The following is a 17670-nucleotide window of genomic DNA, read 5'->3' on the forward strand; positions in this document are numbered from 1 at the left end:
TGTGATTTTGCTTCCTTTTCCCTTGTTCTTTGGTATCCTCCTCTATGCTGTTCTGGAAAGCCAGAGGTCTTTTTTGGGTGGGTGGGTGGTTGAGGGGTAAGGTGAGCTAGGGCTACCGGCAAACCTCATGGAATCCTGAACACCATTTTGACTTCCCATTCTCATAGACCTCAAGGTCTGAGAAACCAGTCAGTTACTGATATCAGGTGTATCAGTAAACCCCGAAGTGAAGTGGTGTCACTAACAGAATTGCAGTTGAAATGCTTAGGTTACTCTTACAAATGAGGAATTACAGGGGACACAATAGTTCTGGGTCTGATTGTTGAGTTATTTCTCAATTTTGTGATGGAGTTTCACCTAAAGATTCCGGCTGCTGAACCTCCGCGTGGAAGTCAAAAGATCAGCATTATTCTTGTGGATCTCATTAGTCCAATGTGGTCATAATTAACTGACCACTCATAATGAAGACAATTTGCTCTTGCAAAACTCTGGCTGATCAGCGGCAGTTTTGCTCGGAAGTATTTCACTATTCTCTAACCAAAAAATGCCAACGTGGCAGTGATAGAAAAGGCAACATACATTTTTGTGTCTGAAAGATTTTTGCAGTGAGTCAGCTTGTTTTATAGCCACAGTTTAACATAGTTTAACTACAGATATAGCTTAAACTTCAGAAAAAAAGATGAGAAGAGGTTGCGCAGAGTATGCAGGATTCTGGCAGGCCTCGTGGAGCTTCTTGGAACAAACTGGTGCTCTGGGCACTGAACAGCGACTTACAGAACATTTACATGACCAACTTGCCAAAAGAATTTACGTGTTAGTCATGTAGCATTCAGGCATTGAGTTCCAGAGTAAATAAAGTGTGCAAATGATGCCAGTAAAAGATACATTACAATATATTGTAAGTGCATTAGGCTTTAGGTGTGGTCTTTTAGAAGAGCGACTGTTGTGGCATCAACAATAGTTGATTGTCTTTGGTCTAAGTACAGGGCTCAAAAATACCATGATTAATGTCTCTTCCGACTTTCACTTTCACTGATAAGTTGTTGTTACGGTGGCCATAACTCCAATTAGGGAAGGCGATGTAATATATTACAGCCTACCTCACCTTCCTGGAACAGATGGGTCTAAGTGATCATGGGGGTCTCATGATTTCTTAAAAGCAAGGTACATCATCTTGTGGAGTGTCATAGAAGTTCTGCTACTGCTCCTTTTGTACAGTGTATAGTTTTTCTGTGTTGATCGGACTAATTTATACCCATACCTTGGTCATTCTGTCTTATGGCACATCTGCGGTGAAAGTTGTACTACTGTTTACTTTCTTCAATGTACAGTTTTTTCTGCTGAACATACACATTTAAAATCATAGCTTGGGTCATGCTGCCTTTTTGGGAAATTTAAAAAAGTAATGCTGACAATATGGATCTCATAATTGTAGTGTTGCTAAATTTCTTTAGTGTCAGGGTGGTCTAAAACCTTAACATGCAAACTCAAATCACTGCTCTGACCGAGCCAGATGTTTTGGATTTAGAGTCAGCCCAAGCTGTGCCCACTTTTGATAGTTGAGAACCTTACATTATTGTCCGAAAGCTTACTTTTAACACACTTGGTCCATGGAATTGGAGAGATAACTGAATCTTGAAACATCAGTCCACATTCCATTATCAGTTTATTAGATTGTTAGGAAACTCTGAGAATGGGGGGTCTGGCAGAGCCTAGAGAGATGTAAGACACTGGTGCTCCACACATACTCCCACAACGATGTGGAATATCTATTGCTCCCTTCAAGGGGCACTCTTACCATTATCTGATCACTGAAACAGTTGTCAGCAGACTGGTCCTGTAGGTGTCTGGGAGTCTCCAGGGAAATTCTGTCATAATTGATATCTTCTGGTGTGCCATGCCCCCAGGCTGTGTCCCAGCGACCACCCACCAATTTGACAGCCGCAGTATGAGCCCTGCCTCCAGAACGTGAGCTTAGGTGTCCTGATCCATTTAGCTTCCGGGATCCACTGCATTTGCTGGGTGGTCCATTGCCTTGCAGGACCCCATACCTAGGCTCAGCATAGTGAATCAGACTGGATGCACTCATCATGTACTCTGGCTGCCACAGTGATACATTGCAACACTGATGGTGTACCTTTAACCCTGGACCCAACAGACAAGATAGGATGGCCCTGAGGGACGGTAACAGGGGTTCTCTAATGTTGTGGCTCTTTGTGCCTTAGGCGATGGTCCTGTATTCCAGGGGGATGAACTGAAACCCCTTTCCTTGGACCCCACTGGAACCACGGATTATGATTCCTGCAGTGTTCAGTAGTTTTTGATTTGCTAAAAAAATGCACATTTGTATATCTAGAGACACAGATCCTTTGCCGATCCCACGGGTACTTGTGGATCCGAAGCCCAGTGGAAAGAAAAAACTCACAATACATACCCATGCGCTGTGTGGGGTTGGGTCTATGTGGGTGGTTTGGCCATGGGCCGAAGGTCGTGCACGGCTGTGGTTGTATTAACGCATAGTAATTATGTTACTTTATGTAAAATAAACCATAGAAATTCACTGAAAAAACAAAGGTTACAGGGACATCGTAGTTAGGTTCACATTTTATCCACTCAAAGCCATAGAAATTTGGCAGTTATTATTATGCTTATAGTTATATTTATCTGAAGAAACTATAATTCATGCTGTTAAGTAACTTTGAGCCATGAGTTTTAGATGCTTAACATAAGTATAACTATGAGAACCTAACCATAATGTCCCGGTAACCTTTGGTTTTGCAGTGAATATATCTATACATTCACTGTATATATATATATATATATATATATAAGCCCCCCCACACGCCCCGCGGACCGCCACCTCCCCGGGGCACTAATATTCAAAATAGGGGACCACCACCCGGGGCTTTTAATTGTTGGAAGGGGGGCCGCGCGGCCCCCCTCCTGGAGCCCTTGATGGCCCTGGGGACCGCCACCCCCCAGGGCCGGCTCCTGCAGTGTCCCGGGTTGCCTACCCCGGGACACTGCTGTTTGCTATGGTAGGGAGGGAGCCTCACGGCTCCTGCCCTACCATAGCAAACTGCTTTGGTTTTTGAAAGAGAGAGCAGGAAACCTGCCATCTCTTTCAAAAACCAAAGAGGCAAAGAGGATTGCTTTTCTGCTTGGGGAGCAGCATGTTAGCTGCTCCCCAAGCAGAAAAGCAATGCCAGCTCCCGCAGGATGTGGGGAGCCGGCAGGGACTGTGGGGTGCTTGGGGACCCCCCCCCCCAGTCCCCAACGGAGAGGGCCAGGCCCCGGGATGGGGTCCCCGGGGCCTGAAGTGGCCCGGGAGGGGGGCCATGCGTCCCCCTTCCCCAAATAATAAATAAAACATTTAAAAAAAAAAAAAAGGATGCAGGCCGGCCCCGGGGCATGGGGTCCCCGGGGCCTTAAGTGGCCTGAGGAGGGGGGCTATGCAACGCCCCTCCTTAATTTTTTTTTTTAAAAGCGCCATGCCCCGGGGGATGGGGCCCCTGAGGCCTGGATTAGCCACGGGAGGGGGGCCACGCGGCCACCTTCCAGTTAAAAAAAAAATAATAATAATTTTTGAGGGTCAGGCCCTAAGGGATGGAGTCCCCTGGGCCCAAAAAAAGAAAAAGAAGGGGGGCTACACATCCCCCCTTCTTAAAAGTAAACAAAAAAAACGGGTTGGGGAGGAGGCCACGCCCCCTCCCTGCACCACTCTGCAAACGTGCCCCCTGGCGTGTTTGCAGAGGGAGAAGTAATCCCCTTTGAATACTGGGTGTCCCTGGGGTCCAAGTAGCGCACCATTAACCTCCAATATGCGCCAGGGGGCTGCGTTGCAGAGAGGTGTAAAAAGGGGCGTGGCCTCATTACACCTCTCTGCAACGCAGCCCCCTGGCGCATACTGGAGGTTTCTGGTGGGCTAGTTGGTCCCCAGGGACCCCAGTATTCAAGGGGATTTAGTTCCCCCTCTAGAAACACATAAGGGGGCTTCCCCCTCTGGAAACACGCCAGGGGGCTGCGTTGCAGAGAGGTGTAATGAGGCCACTCCCCTTTTTACACCTCTCTGCAACGCAGCCCCCTGGCGCATACTGGAGGTTCCTGGTGGGCTAGTTGGCCCCCAGGGACCCCCAGTATTCAAGGGGATTTAGTTCCCACTCTGGAAAAGCGCCAGGGGGCTGCATTGCAGAGAGGTGTAATGAGGCCACGCCCCTTTTTACACCTCTCTGCAATGCAGCCCCCTGGCGCATACTGGAGGTTCCTGGTGGGCTAGTTGGCCCCAGGGAGCCCAGTATGAAAAGGGACTTAATCCCCCAACTTAGAACGCGCTACGGGGCACGTTTGCGCAGTGGTGAAGGTAAGGGGCGGGGTTTGAGGTGATATGTGTGCAAACATGCCCTGTGGCACATTTTAAGTTGGGGAATTCATTCCTCTTCAATCCAGAGGTCCCCTAGGGGCCAACTAGCCCAACAGGTACCTCCAGTAAGTGCCACAGAGCTGCGCATACTGGAGTACCTGGTGGGCTAGTTGGCCCACAGGGGACCTCAGGAATAAAGAGGAATTAATTCCCAAACTTAAAACGCACTACATGGCGTGTTTGCACACATGTCACCTCAGGCCCCGCCCCCTTCCTTCACTATTAAGCAAAATATTCCTCTAAAATCAGCCGAACTACGAATTCCGATTTACTCACCTGGGACGTCAGTGCTGCATCTTTGAGCCCAGTACGGACCCTGAAAAGTAAATCTAAGCGGACTTACCAGTAACTTGTATTTCCTTCCTTAGGAATCTATTGTGTGGTTTTCACCAGAAAAGTTTCTAAGTGTCTATTTTTGAAACATACAAATATTCCTCTAAAATCAGCCGAACTACGAATTCCGATTTACTCACCTGTTATCAGGAGAGACCTCAGTGCTGCATCTTTCAGCCCACTACTGATCTTGAAAAGTAATTCTAACCATACTTACAGTAACTTGAATTTCCTTCCATAGGCTAACATTGACTGGTTTCACTTGGAAATTCTTGTGGAGTTTTGGAACCTAAAAAAATTCCTCTAAAATCAGCCGAACTACGAATTCGGAGTTGCTCACCTGTTATCAGGAGAGACCTCAGTGCTGCATCTTTCAGCCCAGTACTGATCCTGAAAAGTAATTTTAACCGTACTTACCAGTAACTTGAATTTCCTTCCATAGGATATCATTGCCTGATATATAAAATATATATAAATTAAAAAAATCTAAAATAAAAAAATAAATATTACAATTTCAATATTTTTTTTATTTTTTTTAAATTTATATTAAAAATATGTAATGTAATTAAAAAAATAAAATATCTAAAAATAAATACTTTAAAACAATGTAGTAAATCAGTATAAAAAAATATAACAATTAATACATTTAAAAATTATCATTTACAAAACCTTTGAAATTCACTGGAAAAAACCATAGGTTTCAGCCACGTTATAGTTAGGAATTAGCATTTAAAAAACCTTAGAAATTTACTGAAAAAACCATCGGTTTCAGCCACGTTATAGTTCGGAATTAGCATTTTAAAAACCTTTGAAATTCACTGAAAAAAACATAGGTTTCACACATGTTATAGTTAGTTGGACATTTCACTCATACAAAACCATTGAAATTCCCCCGTTATAGTTAGTTCAGCTAACTATAACTGGCGCGCCTGCAATGCACTGCTGATGACGTCACATATTACATCACTCATGACATGGTCAGTGACATCACAAAACAAGGCTATTTGGAATAAAGCAATTATAAGGTCAAAGATCAAGTACAATGACCGAAGACTGGATTATTAATTTTTGCGTATGCCATAAGGCTGTATTAATGGTTATATGGAATATCCATCTTGTTATGTGCACCACATTATTTGTTTACATACACCAAATTAAGTGTTGACTTCTAAGTGAGTGCAAGGAAATCCAAAGTCACCCCCATCTACTTAACTTTCTTACAAATGTTTTGCTGATGGGTTTGGGTCTATTTTTACTATTTTGATCTCTCCTCTTACTATTGGTTAAACTGTAAATTATATTAATAAATGTGTATTCTGTGTTATATACCACAGTTCTGTCCTTAGTAATTCAGCTCTGAAAGATAAAAGGCTGAGTTGGCATTGCTGGTTTTTAAAATCGGGACCTACAAATAACACCAAATTTCAGCAGCAAAGGCTTGACTCGCTGAACCATTTTTCAAAAGTGAAGGCACTGCCTGTTGCTAAACGCTTCGGCCCCCATTATGCGTTGGCTGAAGTTGTATCCCTGGAAATACTGCTCTGTGCAACTATGGTGGTCCAGTGTTTTCAGACCTGAAATTACCGGGTCCTGAAACCCCACATCCAGTTTTACTGGGAGTGGATCTGCACACGGATGGAGGGCGGCAGGAACTCCTGGGAGAGGCATAGCCCAGCCCCCACTAGCATCACAGGGGGTGCAGACAAGGCCTTTTCATCCTGAAGGAGGCCATAGCTTTCCCACATCTAAGACGCCTTATCTGCCCCTGGAACAACACGCCTGCCCACTCTCCACCCCCTGTCACGTATTTACCGTGAATCCTCTTGGAATCTGCAAAAAACTGCATTTTAAGGACATTGTAATTCCAGGTCCTGCTGGTTATTTCCCTTTGTGGGGAGTGTAACTCATGATCACTGTTAACTCATGGGGAAATACTGACTGCAGTCATTCACCCCAGGCCTAGTCTCATCCTGCAGAGTTAACGTGGAACTCAGAATAGGGTCTTTGCAGAAGGTTCGCCAGTCGTATTCATATTCCATGGGGTAATATAGAGTCCAAGGGGCCGATTCACAGAACTAATCTGAGACAAAATCCTAAACTTACTACTTTTGGCATTCACAGAAGGCATTTAGTGGTAGTAAAGTTGGGATTTTCTCTTAAGTTTGACTTAAGACAGACTTAAAACAGACTTAAGACAAACTTAGGGCAGACTTAAGACAGACTTAAGACAAAATCCTAACTTTACTACTACTAAATGCCTTCTGTGAATACCAAAAAGTAGTAAGTTTAGGATTTTGTCTCAGATTAGTTCTGTGAATCGGGCCCCAAGATTCTGGACTAGTTTCTGTGATGCTTTTTTATGTGCAAACTACGTCCTTTTTCTTCTTCCTCCTTTTAGGAAAGTACATGTCTACGAAGTGCACCTCCACCACAGACACAGTATGTTTGCCCTGCGGTGCAGATCAATATATTGATGTCTGGAACGAAGAGGAAAAATGTTGGCTGCAGAAACTGTGTGATTCCGGTAAGTGATGATCAGCATTCACTGCAGCAGGTACCGTGACAGATCAACACGAGTTTCCACAAGTAATAAATAGACAATCAGTGTAAATTTTGGCATCATTCAGATAATTGGCTTTAGGCAAACAATGTTCAGTTGGTCTGTTTAAATCTGGGTGGTACTAGTTGACATTCCCCAATTGCCAAATCAGAGAAGAAAAAGCTGTTACAAAAATATCTTTTATGATTTGAAATCAAACTGTTTTTTGCTGATGCTTTTTTTTTCCTACTGCGAATGTTTTCCGTCTGCTTGGTGTGCTGGAGAAGATAGAAAGAATGCAACAGTCTTGGGGAGAAGGCTGTATGAGTGGGGTTTGTAGTGTTTTTCTTAGGTGCCTTCATTTTATTTGGAAATAAATAACTAAACAGTTTTAGCCGAATACTTGGCAACTATTTGGTTTTTGTCCAACTTCTAAAATATGCTGTTGTTTATATGCCTTAAAATCAGTAAACTGAAGTTGTGCTTTTTGATTGTGCAAAAATGGGCGCTCTGTCTCATTAAGGCTCATTTATAAGACTAACTGACTGAGTTTCTCAGAAATTACGCTCTGGGCCGCTCAGCCTCTAGTTTGTGGACATCATGACCTTGAAATGTTTCGAACATTCTGTTAAGGTTTTTCCTGTTTGTGAGTGGTGGAGAGGGGGTGCACCGTATTGGTCCCATGAGTCACATGATACATTTTACTAACCTGTTAATAAAAATGTTAGTCCACTCCTTCTCTAATTTGTCAGGAGCATTTTCCTTGTTAGACCATTTTTAGGTCTCGCTGGCGTTGCAGCGCAAAGCGCTGCCGCCAACGAGACTTATAGTCGCCTTGTTTCCTCCCAAGGGAGTCAGAACTGGGCACGAGCCGATTCAGGTCTGTGAACGCGCTTCACAGTGGAACAGCTTGTGCTCGTTAATTAATGGGCAGCACGTCAGGCGCCGCAAGTAACAATTATCACAGCATGAGAGCCCACTTATCACAGCATGTCAACAGGCGCCCCAGGCTGCTGGAGCACTCAACTATAATTAATGCGCAGTTGAGTGCTCCAGCAGCGTGGGGCGCCTCTCGGTATGCTGTGATAATTATTAGGGCTCGCCTGCGTTACAAGTGATACAGACCGGTGCACGAGCAGACACCGGTCTGTGAACGCGCGAGCCGCAGGGACCAACGTGCACGCTCACGGCGTCATGCTCCTGCCCTCCCGCGTCTCTTACAGGGCGCTGCAGGCCGACTTGTTTTAAGGATGGCAAAGACCTGTGGTTGTAGCGGCAAGTAAGGAAAAATCTAATTAATAATAATAATTTGTCGAATAATTGAAGTTTGACTGGATTGTGGCTTTTTGTCAACAGGAAAGCCGTCCCTGTCCCTTCCCCCACCCCCACCCCGTCCGGTAGTCCCTGCATGGGTGCAACTATGGGCACTTTTTTCCCCTTGCTCTCACTCCACCAACAATCACTACAGTTGAAACAGCAGTTGATGCTGTTCTAAATAATAGTGGGTTCTGTCGTGGAGTGTTCTCAGTTGTGTTGCTGAGACATTAAAGCACAGTAAAATGTAAAACTGTTATTGAAAAAATGTGCCCCATAGAGTGCACGGCCAAATTATACCCTTCAACCAGACGCAACAATAATATAAGGCGACTCCATCATACCCACTCAGCCTTCTATGCTCCACTAGCTGCTTCAGCCCAGCGACTTACGTTTTAGGAGCATCCCTGCAGTCATCACGCCTGACACTCAAACACAACAACGGCCACATCTTTCAGACGATCACAACCTACTGTGCAGCATGCTACCTGTCTGCTAACGAGCTTTGCTTCATCGTCTGGGAAACAAAGCGATGCAGAAATGCAGCTACTCTATAGCGCCAGCCATCTTGAGTGGCATCGACAATAAATGTCTTGCATTCAGTTGTGGTGTTCTCGTGGCATGTGCCCTGCTGCCCACCTTACTACTTCCTTACACTGTAACACTCGGGATCAAAGGTTTGATAATCACTGCAGGCTGTTCGTTATTTTCGCATGGGGCAGACAGGAAGAGGGCCAGCTTCCTGCAGTGTTTTGTTCCTTCATAATATACACACACATTGAATTCTGAAGCTTTCAACGGATAGTTGTGATTGGACAGAGTTCTGAACGGAGCTCAGTCGTGTTCACACATGTGACTGCTTAGGAACGGAAGGATGTTCTTATTGCAGATAGAAAAGTTAAAAATACCCCATAGATGTGTGCTGCACCAACTGAGTAGCGAGCCCGAATGGACATGCATTTGTAATTGGGAAGTCGAGCTGCTATGAAGTCCAGTTTAAAAAGAAAAGAAAGATTCTCCAACATTGTTTGGGCCTTCTGTTTATTTCAGTAAAGATTTGGCAAGTGTTGGGGAAATCCTTTTAGGTACGTCTGAAGGAATCTGTGTAAAGTTCCGGAGGAATCCCTCAAGACTTTGTAAAATGTGTATCACAATAATGAAAAGATTGTCCCTTTTCTCATGAACTGAAAGCACACATGTTGACTCATTCAGCTTCCTTTCTCCCTATTGCATCTTCTGTTAAGTGGTGTTGAGCTGAAGAAAGTGGTTTTTAAGCAGAAGAATGTGGCAGGTTCCCGTGGAAGTGGCTTGTAAGGAATTTGCCTGACTTGTGCCATGGATAACCGACACTGTGTTCAGGAAGACAGCTGTGCCCGCAGGGAGTGGGGGGCTGTGCAGGTAGGGACTGGGGTACGTGCATGTAGGGAACGGGGTTATGCAGGCGGCTGGTGCGTGTGCTGAGCCAGCCTGGAGAGGGCGTCTGAGCAAGTTAAATATACATATTGTGCTCTTTAAATAACACTAAATATCCGGAATTTTGTTGTTAATATTTTCAGTTAATTTAGCCCCGTGTACGGGAACTGAGGCAGATAGGGAAGAAACGTGCGGATTAAAATCAAGAGTTTATGAGCACTCCGTTGTCACGAAGGCCGGAGTTCTCTCGCAGGGGCAGTCCTGTTGCTGTACCCAATCTCCACTCCACCAGTGGCTTCGCCTAGCAGGCAAAGACACTAGCAAAAGGGAAAAGGGGAAGTGGACAGAGAAGAGACAACTTGAGATCTTCTGACACCACTCTCAGACCACTGAGCATAGGACTTATGCTGTCTGTACTATGTGGATACCTAATGCACAGATTGGGGAGAAAGCATAAACAACAACCCACCTCAAATACGGTTTACAGTACTCTCTAGTTTATAACTGAACTTGTCCTACCAGGAATTCTCAAGTTATTGCCTCTCTTCTATAGTGAAGTGGTAGTCTGCTGGATACTCTTTATCTGGAAGGACAGAACTCACGGTTACTGAATGTTCTATTGGTGCTGCTCTCTCCTACCCTCTGATGAAACGTTTTTTACCTGAGAATATCCAAGGCAGAGTCTTAATGGGGGTTCTGTTGTAGACCTCAGGCGCTTGAACCTTGACTGGACTTCTGATAGTTCATAAATCCAAAGGCGCGCAAAAAGGAACCAGGGAGGAAGAGAGGGGGAAGGGAAAGGTAAGGGAAAGCGCAATGAGGGGATGAAGAGTTTCAGTTCGCCGTTTCAAGGGGGAGGGATAGCCAAAGGACGACTCAGTCAATGAGGTAAGCTTACTATTTGTTTCATCCTGACGCTCACCCTCGAACTTCTTCTTCCTCTGAAGCGCTGGGAACTTCTCGAATGGAATTGAGAAGTCAGACTGGAACAATAGCAATTTTCTTGACGGAATTCTGCCACCACAGGAGTTCGCTAAGAAACCCTCGAACTTCTTACAAGTCTGAACCTAATTCTCTATGACTACTCGGAACCCAGAATTACTCTTCTAGAAGACCGCTAAATCCCTCAGGACTCCTGTCACGAATACTTGACACGGAGCGAGGAAAATCAGCGGCCGCCTCAAGCTATGAAGCAGTTGAAGTGCGCAGATACAAATCTGCGCGCGAGGCACATTAACTAGACCGGACACTGCCTGCAGTTGTCTTTCGCGGCCACCACGGCGGCCATCTTAGGGAGGGACTCAGATTATGGTAATGAAACTATTTACAAGATAACAGCTCCTCTCTCCTAAGGACAAGGATACCACACATTCACCAACTGGGGTCTGGAAACGGTCTTCACCTTCATTGCTGGTTTATAAACAGAAGTGGCAGCAACTCGCAAGACCCTGACAGTACCCCCTCTCAAAGACCGATTTATCGGTCTTGGTTTGTTGGGATATCGGGTATGAAATCTTCTAATCAGTTGGGGAGCATGGATATTAGATACTGATTCCCACGACCTTTCCTCGGGACCATACCCCTTCCAGTCCACCAAGTAGAACAACTTTCCTTTTCTGAACTTAGAGTCTAGAATATCCTGAACTTCATATTCAGTATGACCTGCAATCTGAAGAGGACCTGGCGGCTTGACAACCCTCAACTGTGGCTTAGTCTTTTTCAGAAGGGAGACATGGAAAACTGGATGAATACCCACTTTAGCAGGCAATTTCAATCTCACAGTAACTGGACCCAAAACCTTCTCTACCACATAAGGACCCACAAACCTAGGCTGGAATTTTCTATTCCCCTTCAGATGTAAATTTTTTGTCGATAACCACACCTGATCACCCACTCGATATTGTGGAGCTGGTTTTCTATGTTTATCTGCACTGTTTTTGTAAGACTGTTTAGCTCTGATCAAATTTGCCTCAGCTGACTTATGTAAGATAGCCATATCAGACACTAAAGTCCTAGCAGCAGGGACCTCTAAATCTTCTTGGGTGATGAAAGGATTAGGATGACGACCAGAGTTCAAATAAAAGGGGGAGTAGCCAGTGGACACACTCCTCGAATTATTACAGGCGAACTCCGCCATCCACAATCGATCTACCCACTCACCTCCTTGATCAATCAAGAACAAACGAAGGTACTGTTCCAGTTCTTGATTGATGCGCTCAGTCTGACCATCAGATTCCGGATGGTAACTAGTGGACAGTCTACTTTCCACTCCCAAACCTTTCAAGAAAGCCTGCCAAAACCGGGAAATGAACTGGGCCCCCCGATCTGAAATCACAATCTTGGGAACACCATGTAATTTTACTATGTTTTCGCTAAAGGCTTGCGCTAACTCAGGAGCTGTAGGAACCCCAGACAGAGCGACAAAATGACTCATTTTAGTGAATGTATCTACAATGACCAGTATAGTGTCTACCCCTCTACTAACAGGCAAATCTACAATCAAATCCATAGAGATAGTGTGCCACGGATGAGTAGGAGTGGGTAATGGCTGTAGGAGTCCTTGAGGGGCTTGTCTACTGGGCTTCCCCCTAGCACACAAAGCACATGACTGAACATATTGCTTTACATGAGAGGACAACCCAGGCCACCAAAAGTAACGTTGCACCAAATCCAAGGTCTTGGAAATTCCTTTGTGACCTGCTAAAGGATGGTCATGACAACTCTGCAAGGCTTTTTGCTCCAAGGCACTAGTAGGGAGATATAACGCCTCCTTATAGTAAGGCAATTGTTGTCGCATTTGTCTCTCCTGATCACATTGAACCCACTCTTGGATCTCACTTGGCGATAAACTTTTCCGAACTTCTTCTTGAAAGTTGTCCAAGGAAAGCGTGCAGATGAACTTGGATTCTGGAATGATGGGCTGAATGTCCACAGAGTGCTCATTTTCCTCTGTGTTCAGACGCGATAAGGCATCCGCCTTACCATTCTTATTCCCTGGACGATAAGTAAGCACAAAGTCAAAATCCGCAAAATATAAGGACCATCGTAACTGGCGCGGGGTCAAGGTCTTGGCCGATTTCAAAAACTGCAGATTTTTATGATCTGTAAACACAGTGACAGTATGCTTGGCCCCCATCAGGTAGTGTCTCCAGTCTTCAAATGAATCCTTTATAGCTAGCAATTCTTTCTCGGCGATGGTGTAATTTAATTCCGCTGAATTCCGTTTCCTGGAGCGATAGGCCACCGGATGGAGTTGCCCAGTTTTCGGATGTCGTTGAGAGAGTACTCCTCCAATCGCTTGGTCAGATGCATCAGCTTCCACGTAAAAAGGTTCTGCCGGGTCCGCATGCAACAAAACAGGAGCTGATGTAAAGGTGCTCTTAAGCTTGCGAAAAGCTTGTCCTGCCTCCGTGGACCATTCGAACTTTTCTCCCTTTTTCAGCAAGCGAGTGATAGGAGAAACCAGTTGAGAAAAACCCTGAATAAATCTCCGATAAAAATTGGCGAATCCCAGGAATCTCTGAATCTCTTTAACATTCCGTGGTTCGGGCCAGTTCTCAACTGCTTGTACCTTTCCAGGATCCATGGTTACTCCTTGCGGGGAAAGGACAAACCCCAGAAACTCCACCGTCTGAGTATGGAATACACATTTCTCCAATTTCACAAACAAGTGATGTTTCTGTAATCGTTCCAGTACCATTCTGACGTGGCGTGGATGATCTTGTACTTCCTTGGAATAAATTAAAATGTCATCTAGATAAATGATTGCCACCTTGTCAATTAGATCGCCCATGATGTCATTAATAAAATGCTGAAATACCGCAGGAGCATTGCAGAGACCAAAGGGCATAACACAGTATTCAAAAAGCCCAAACTTGGTCCGGAAGGCTGTCTTCCATTCTTGGCCTTCTTTCATTCGAACAAGGTGATAGGCTCCTCGTAAATCCAATTTAGTAAAAATCTGAGCCTCCTTGATTTGGTCTAATAGTACTGAGATCAAAGGCAAAGGATAGCGGTTCTTGATGGTAATTTGGTTCAACGCTCGATAGTCTATACACGTACGTAAGCTTCCTTCTTGCTTCTTAGGGATGAAGAAAAGCGGAGAGGATACGGGCGACTGAGATGGCCTAATGAATCCATTGGCCAAGTAGCGGTCCAGATACTCCTTCAAATGGGTGTTTTCCGCTTCCGTTAAGGCATAAATTCGACTGCAAGGTAGTACAGCCCCAGGTACAAGGTCTATGGTGCAGTCATATGGACGATGTGGAGGTAATAGATCCGCCTCTTGCTCACTAAAAACTGTGGCATACTCCTGATATTCAGGAGGAATTTTTTCAGACGTGATCGCACAAACTGACTGTCCTCCATAGCAAAGTAACGAGGCTTGCGATGGTGACTTTATTCCTTCTTTTTCTCCAAAGCAATGTTCAAGACAAAAGCTAGAATTCATACTCACAGTTCGGTTCTCCCAATCAATAGCTGGATTATGGGTGGTCAACCAGGGTAACCCAAGAATTAATTGGAACTGCGGTGCATCAATCAGATTAAATTGCAGAATCTCCCAATGCCCATCCGCCTGAATCAATTCTAAGTCTTCTGTATGGCTAGTGATGGGTCCGGATGACAAATTGGTACCATCCACTGCACGAACTGGTTCTGATCTTTCTTTTAGAATGGCTCGAATTCCCATACGCTGAGCGTACTTAATGTCGCAGAAATTTCCTGTGGCGCCAGAGTCGAGCATGATAGCCACTCCAAGGATCTGGTGTTCTCGAAACTTCAGTGTCATGTGAAGAATGACATGAGGAATGTTCGACTGCAAGGTGTTATGGATAGAATGAGGATCTGGAGACGTTTTTACCTCTGAGACCATCAGTGCGGCTCCATTTACTGATGGTTCCCCCCGTTTCCCTGCAGGGGAGTCTTAGGGCGTTTTGAACATTCCTTGACAAAGTGTCCCGGACTTCCACAATGCAAACACAGTTTCTTTTGATGCCTCTGCTCCTTTTCTTCTTTACTCAACGGCCCGCGAACAGCTCCAATTTGCATGGGTTCAGGATCATTACCTCCGCTGACACCCTTCTCAATCTTGGCTCGATCAAAACGAGGGAAATTTACTCTCCAGTCCTTGCGCTTCTCTCCCTTTCGTTCTGATTGACGAAAATCTAATTCTAACACCAAATCTACCAGAGCAGATAGTTCGGTAGGTCGATTCGGAACTTGTGCTAGAACATCTTTAATTTCATCTCGTAGGCCCCGATAAAATAAGGCTGCTCGTTTCTCTTCGGGCCAGTGAGTTTCCAGAATTAACTTGTTAAACTGCGTCAAATAAGTAATGAGATCTTTAGATCCTTGCTTTAGTTCTAACAACTCGTTGTCTGTGGCCTGAGAAATCCTTCTCCTATCAAAAATACGTAAAAACTCAGTCTTAAATTTGTCAAAGTCACAAAGGATAGGATCATCCTCACTAACCAAAGGCATTGCCCAATTTGCTGCATCTCCACTTAAATAGGATAGAATGAAGGCCACCCTGGATTGCGCGTATGGAAATAATGTGGGACGGCACATAAAATGGAGGGAACATTGGGTCAAAAAAAGTTGGGCCTTTTGGGGATCCCCTGAAAACCTCTCTGGAGCAGCTAATGGAATCAATGGCGATACTGAATGAATCACTTGTGCTACTGACTTAGGATCTGGGACGGTTGTACTAGTACTAGGCCTGGGAGCGCTAAGGACTGGATTTCCTAAAACCAAACCTTCTACCTTCTGGGCCAACAGCTTCGTCTCCTGACGAGAGGCTACCAATTCTACCTTTAAACTCTGATTCTCCTCCCGTACTGCACCTATCTCTCTTTGAATACCCCCTAGAATCTCTCCTAACTCCTTTAAATCCAACCCTTCCGCCATACTGCCCAGGCGAGATAAATACTTGGGCACTTCAATCTGTCACGAAGGCCGGAGTTCTCTCGCAGGGGCAGTCCTGTTGCTGTACCCAATCTCCACTCCACCAGTGGCTTCGCCTAGCAGGCAAAGACACTAGCAAAAGGGAAAAGGGGAAGTGGACAGAGAAGAGACAACTTGAGATCTTCTGACACCACTCTCAGACCACTGAGCATAGGACTTATGCTGTCTGTACTATGTGGATACCTAATGCACAGATTGGGGAGAAAGCATAAACAACAACCCACCTCAAATACGGTTTACAGTACTCTCTAGTTCATAACTGAACTTGTCCTACCAGGAATTCTCAAGTTATTGCCTCTCTTCTATAGTGAAGTGGTAGTCTGCTGGATACTCTTTATCTGGAAGGACAGAACTCAACGTTACTGAATGTTCTATTGGTGCTGCTCTCTCCTACCCTCTGATGAAACGTTTTTTACCTGAGAATATCCATGGCAGAGTCTTAATGGGGGTTCTGTTGTAGACCTCAGGCGCTTGAACCTTGACTGGACTTCTGATAGTTCATAAATCCAAAGGCGCGCAAAAAGGAACCAGGGAGGAAGAGAGGGGGAAGGGAAAGGTAAGGGAAAGCGCAATGAGGGGATGAAGAGTTTCAGTTCGCCGTTTCAAGGGGGAGGGATAGCCAAAGGACGACTCAGTCAATGAGGTAAGCTTACTATTTGTTTCGTCCTGACGCTCACCCTCGAACTTCTTCTTCCTCTGAAGCGCTGGGAACTTCTCGAATGGAATTGAGAAGTCAGACTGGAACAATAGCAATTTTCTTGACGGAATTCTGCCACCACAGGAGTTCGCTAAGAAACCCTCGAACTTCTTACAAGTCTGAACCTAATTCTCTATGACTACTCGGAACCCAGAATTACTCTTCTAGAAGACCGCTAAATCCCTCAGGACTCCTGTCACGAATACTTGACACGGAGCGAGGAAAATCAGCGGCCGCCTCAAGCTATGAAGCAGTTGAAGTGCGCAGATACAAATCTACGCGCGAGGCACATTAACTAGACCGGACACTGCCTGCAGTTGTCTTTCGCGGCCACCACGGCGGCCATCTTAGGGAGGGACTCAGATTATGGTAATGAAACTATTTACAAGATAACAGCTCCTCTCTCCTAAGGACAAGGATACCACACATTCACCAACTGGGGTCTGGAAACGGTCTTCACCTTCATTGCTGGTTTATAAACAGAAGTGGCAGCAACTTGCAAGACCCTGACATCCGTATGATACGATGGTGCATTGGTTAGCGCCGTATGCAGATAATAATAAATGTGTTTGCCACGTTGGGTACCTACTTTTTATTATATTTGAGAGGTTAGCGCCTGGATCCCCCATCCACCCCCCCCACACACATTACCTTGAATGCGGACCGTTTACACCATATTAATTGCGCGCGGGTGTGTATTGATAGGGTGACAGAGGCAGGCAGGCCTATTACGTGTACTCCTGTGACAGCTTTTCAGTACTGTTGCGCTGCACTCCGCCCCCTTCATGTCTCCTCTTGACTCAGCACTGCTTGATTCTGGGCTCGTCACTTTATGCGCCAAGCTGGGGTTCTTATAGCTCATCCCCACTCACACGTGATGTGCAAATCTGCTCTACTTCATGCCCGTGCAGACAGCTCCCACAGAAAGTAATCCCCTGAAGTGATCTTTTTTAAAGCTGCAGGTTTCAAAATCATTCCCAGGAATGGCGT

At 45.2% G+C, this 17670-nt stretch overlaps 1 protein-coding gene across 1 annotated transcript in view; it reads left to right on the plus strand.

The window, feature by feature from the left end:
- TNFRSF11A (TNF receptor superfamily member 11a) overlaps positions 1–17670 on the plus strand; it is a 295953-nt gene that overhangs the window by 81160 nt on the left and 197123 nt on the right. The window contains exon 3 of the mRNA XM_078687767.1: positions 7152–7277. Coding sequence (XP_078543893.1) covers positions 7152–7277 — 126 coding nt within the window. The remainder of the gene's footprint in view (positions 1–7151; positions 7278–17670) is intronic.

Source organism: Lissotriton helveticus, chromosome 4_1 (genome assembly GCF_964261635.1).
Source record: "Lissotriton helveticus chromosome 4_1, aLisHel1.1, whole genome shotgun sequence".
Classification (NCBI taxonomy): domain Eukaryota; kingdom Metazoa; phylum Chordata; class Amphibia; order Caudata; family Salamandridae; genus Lissotriton; species Lissotriton helveticus.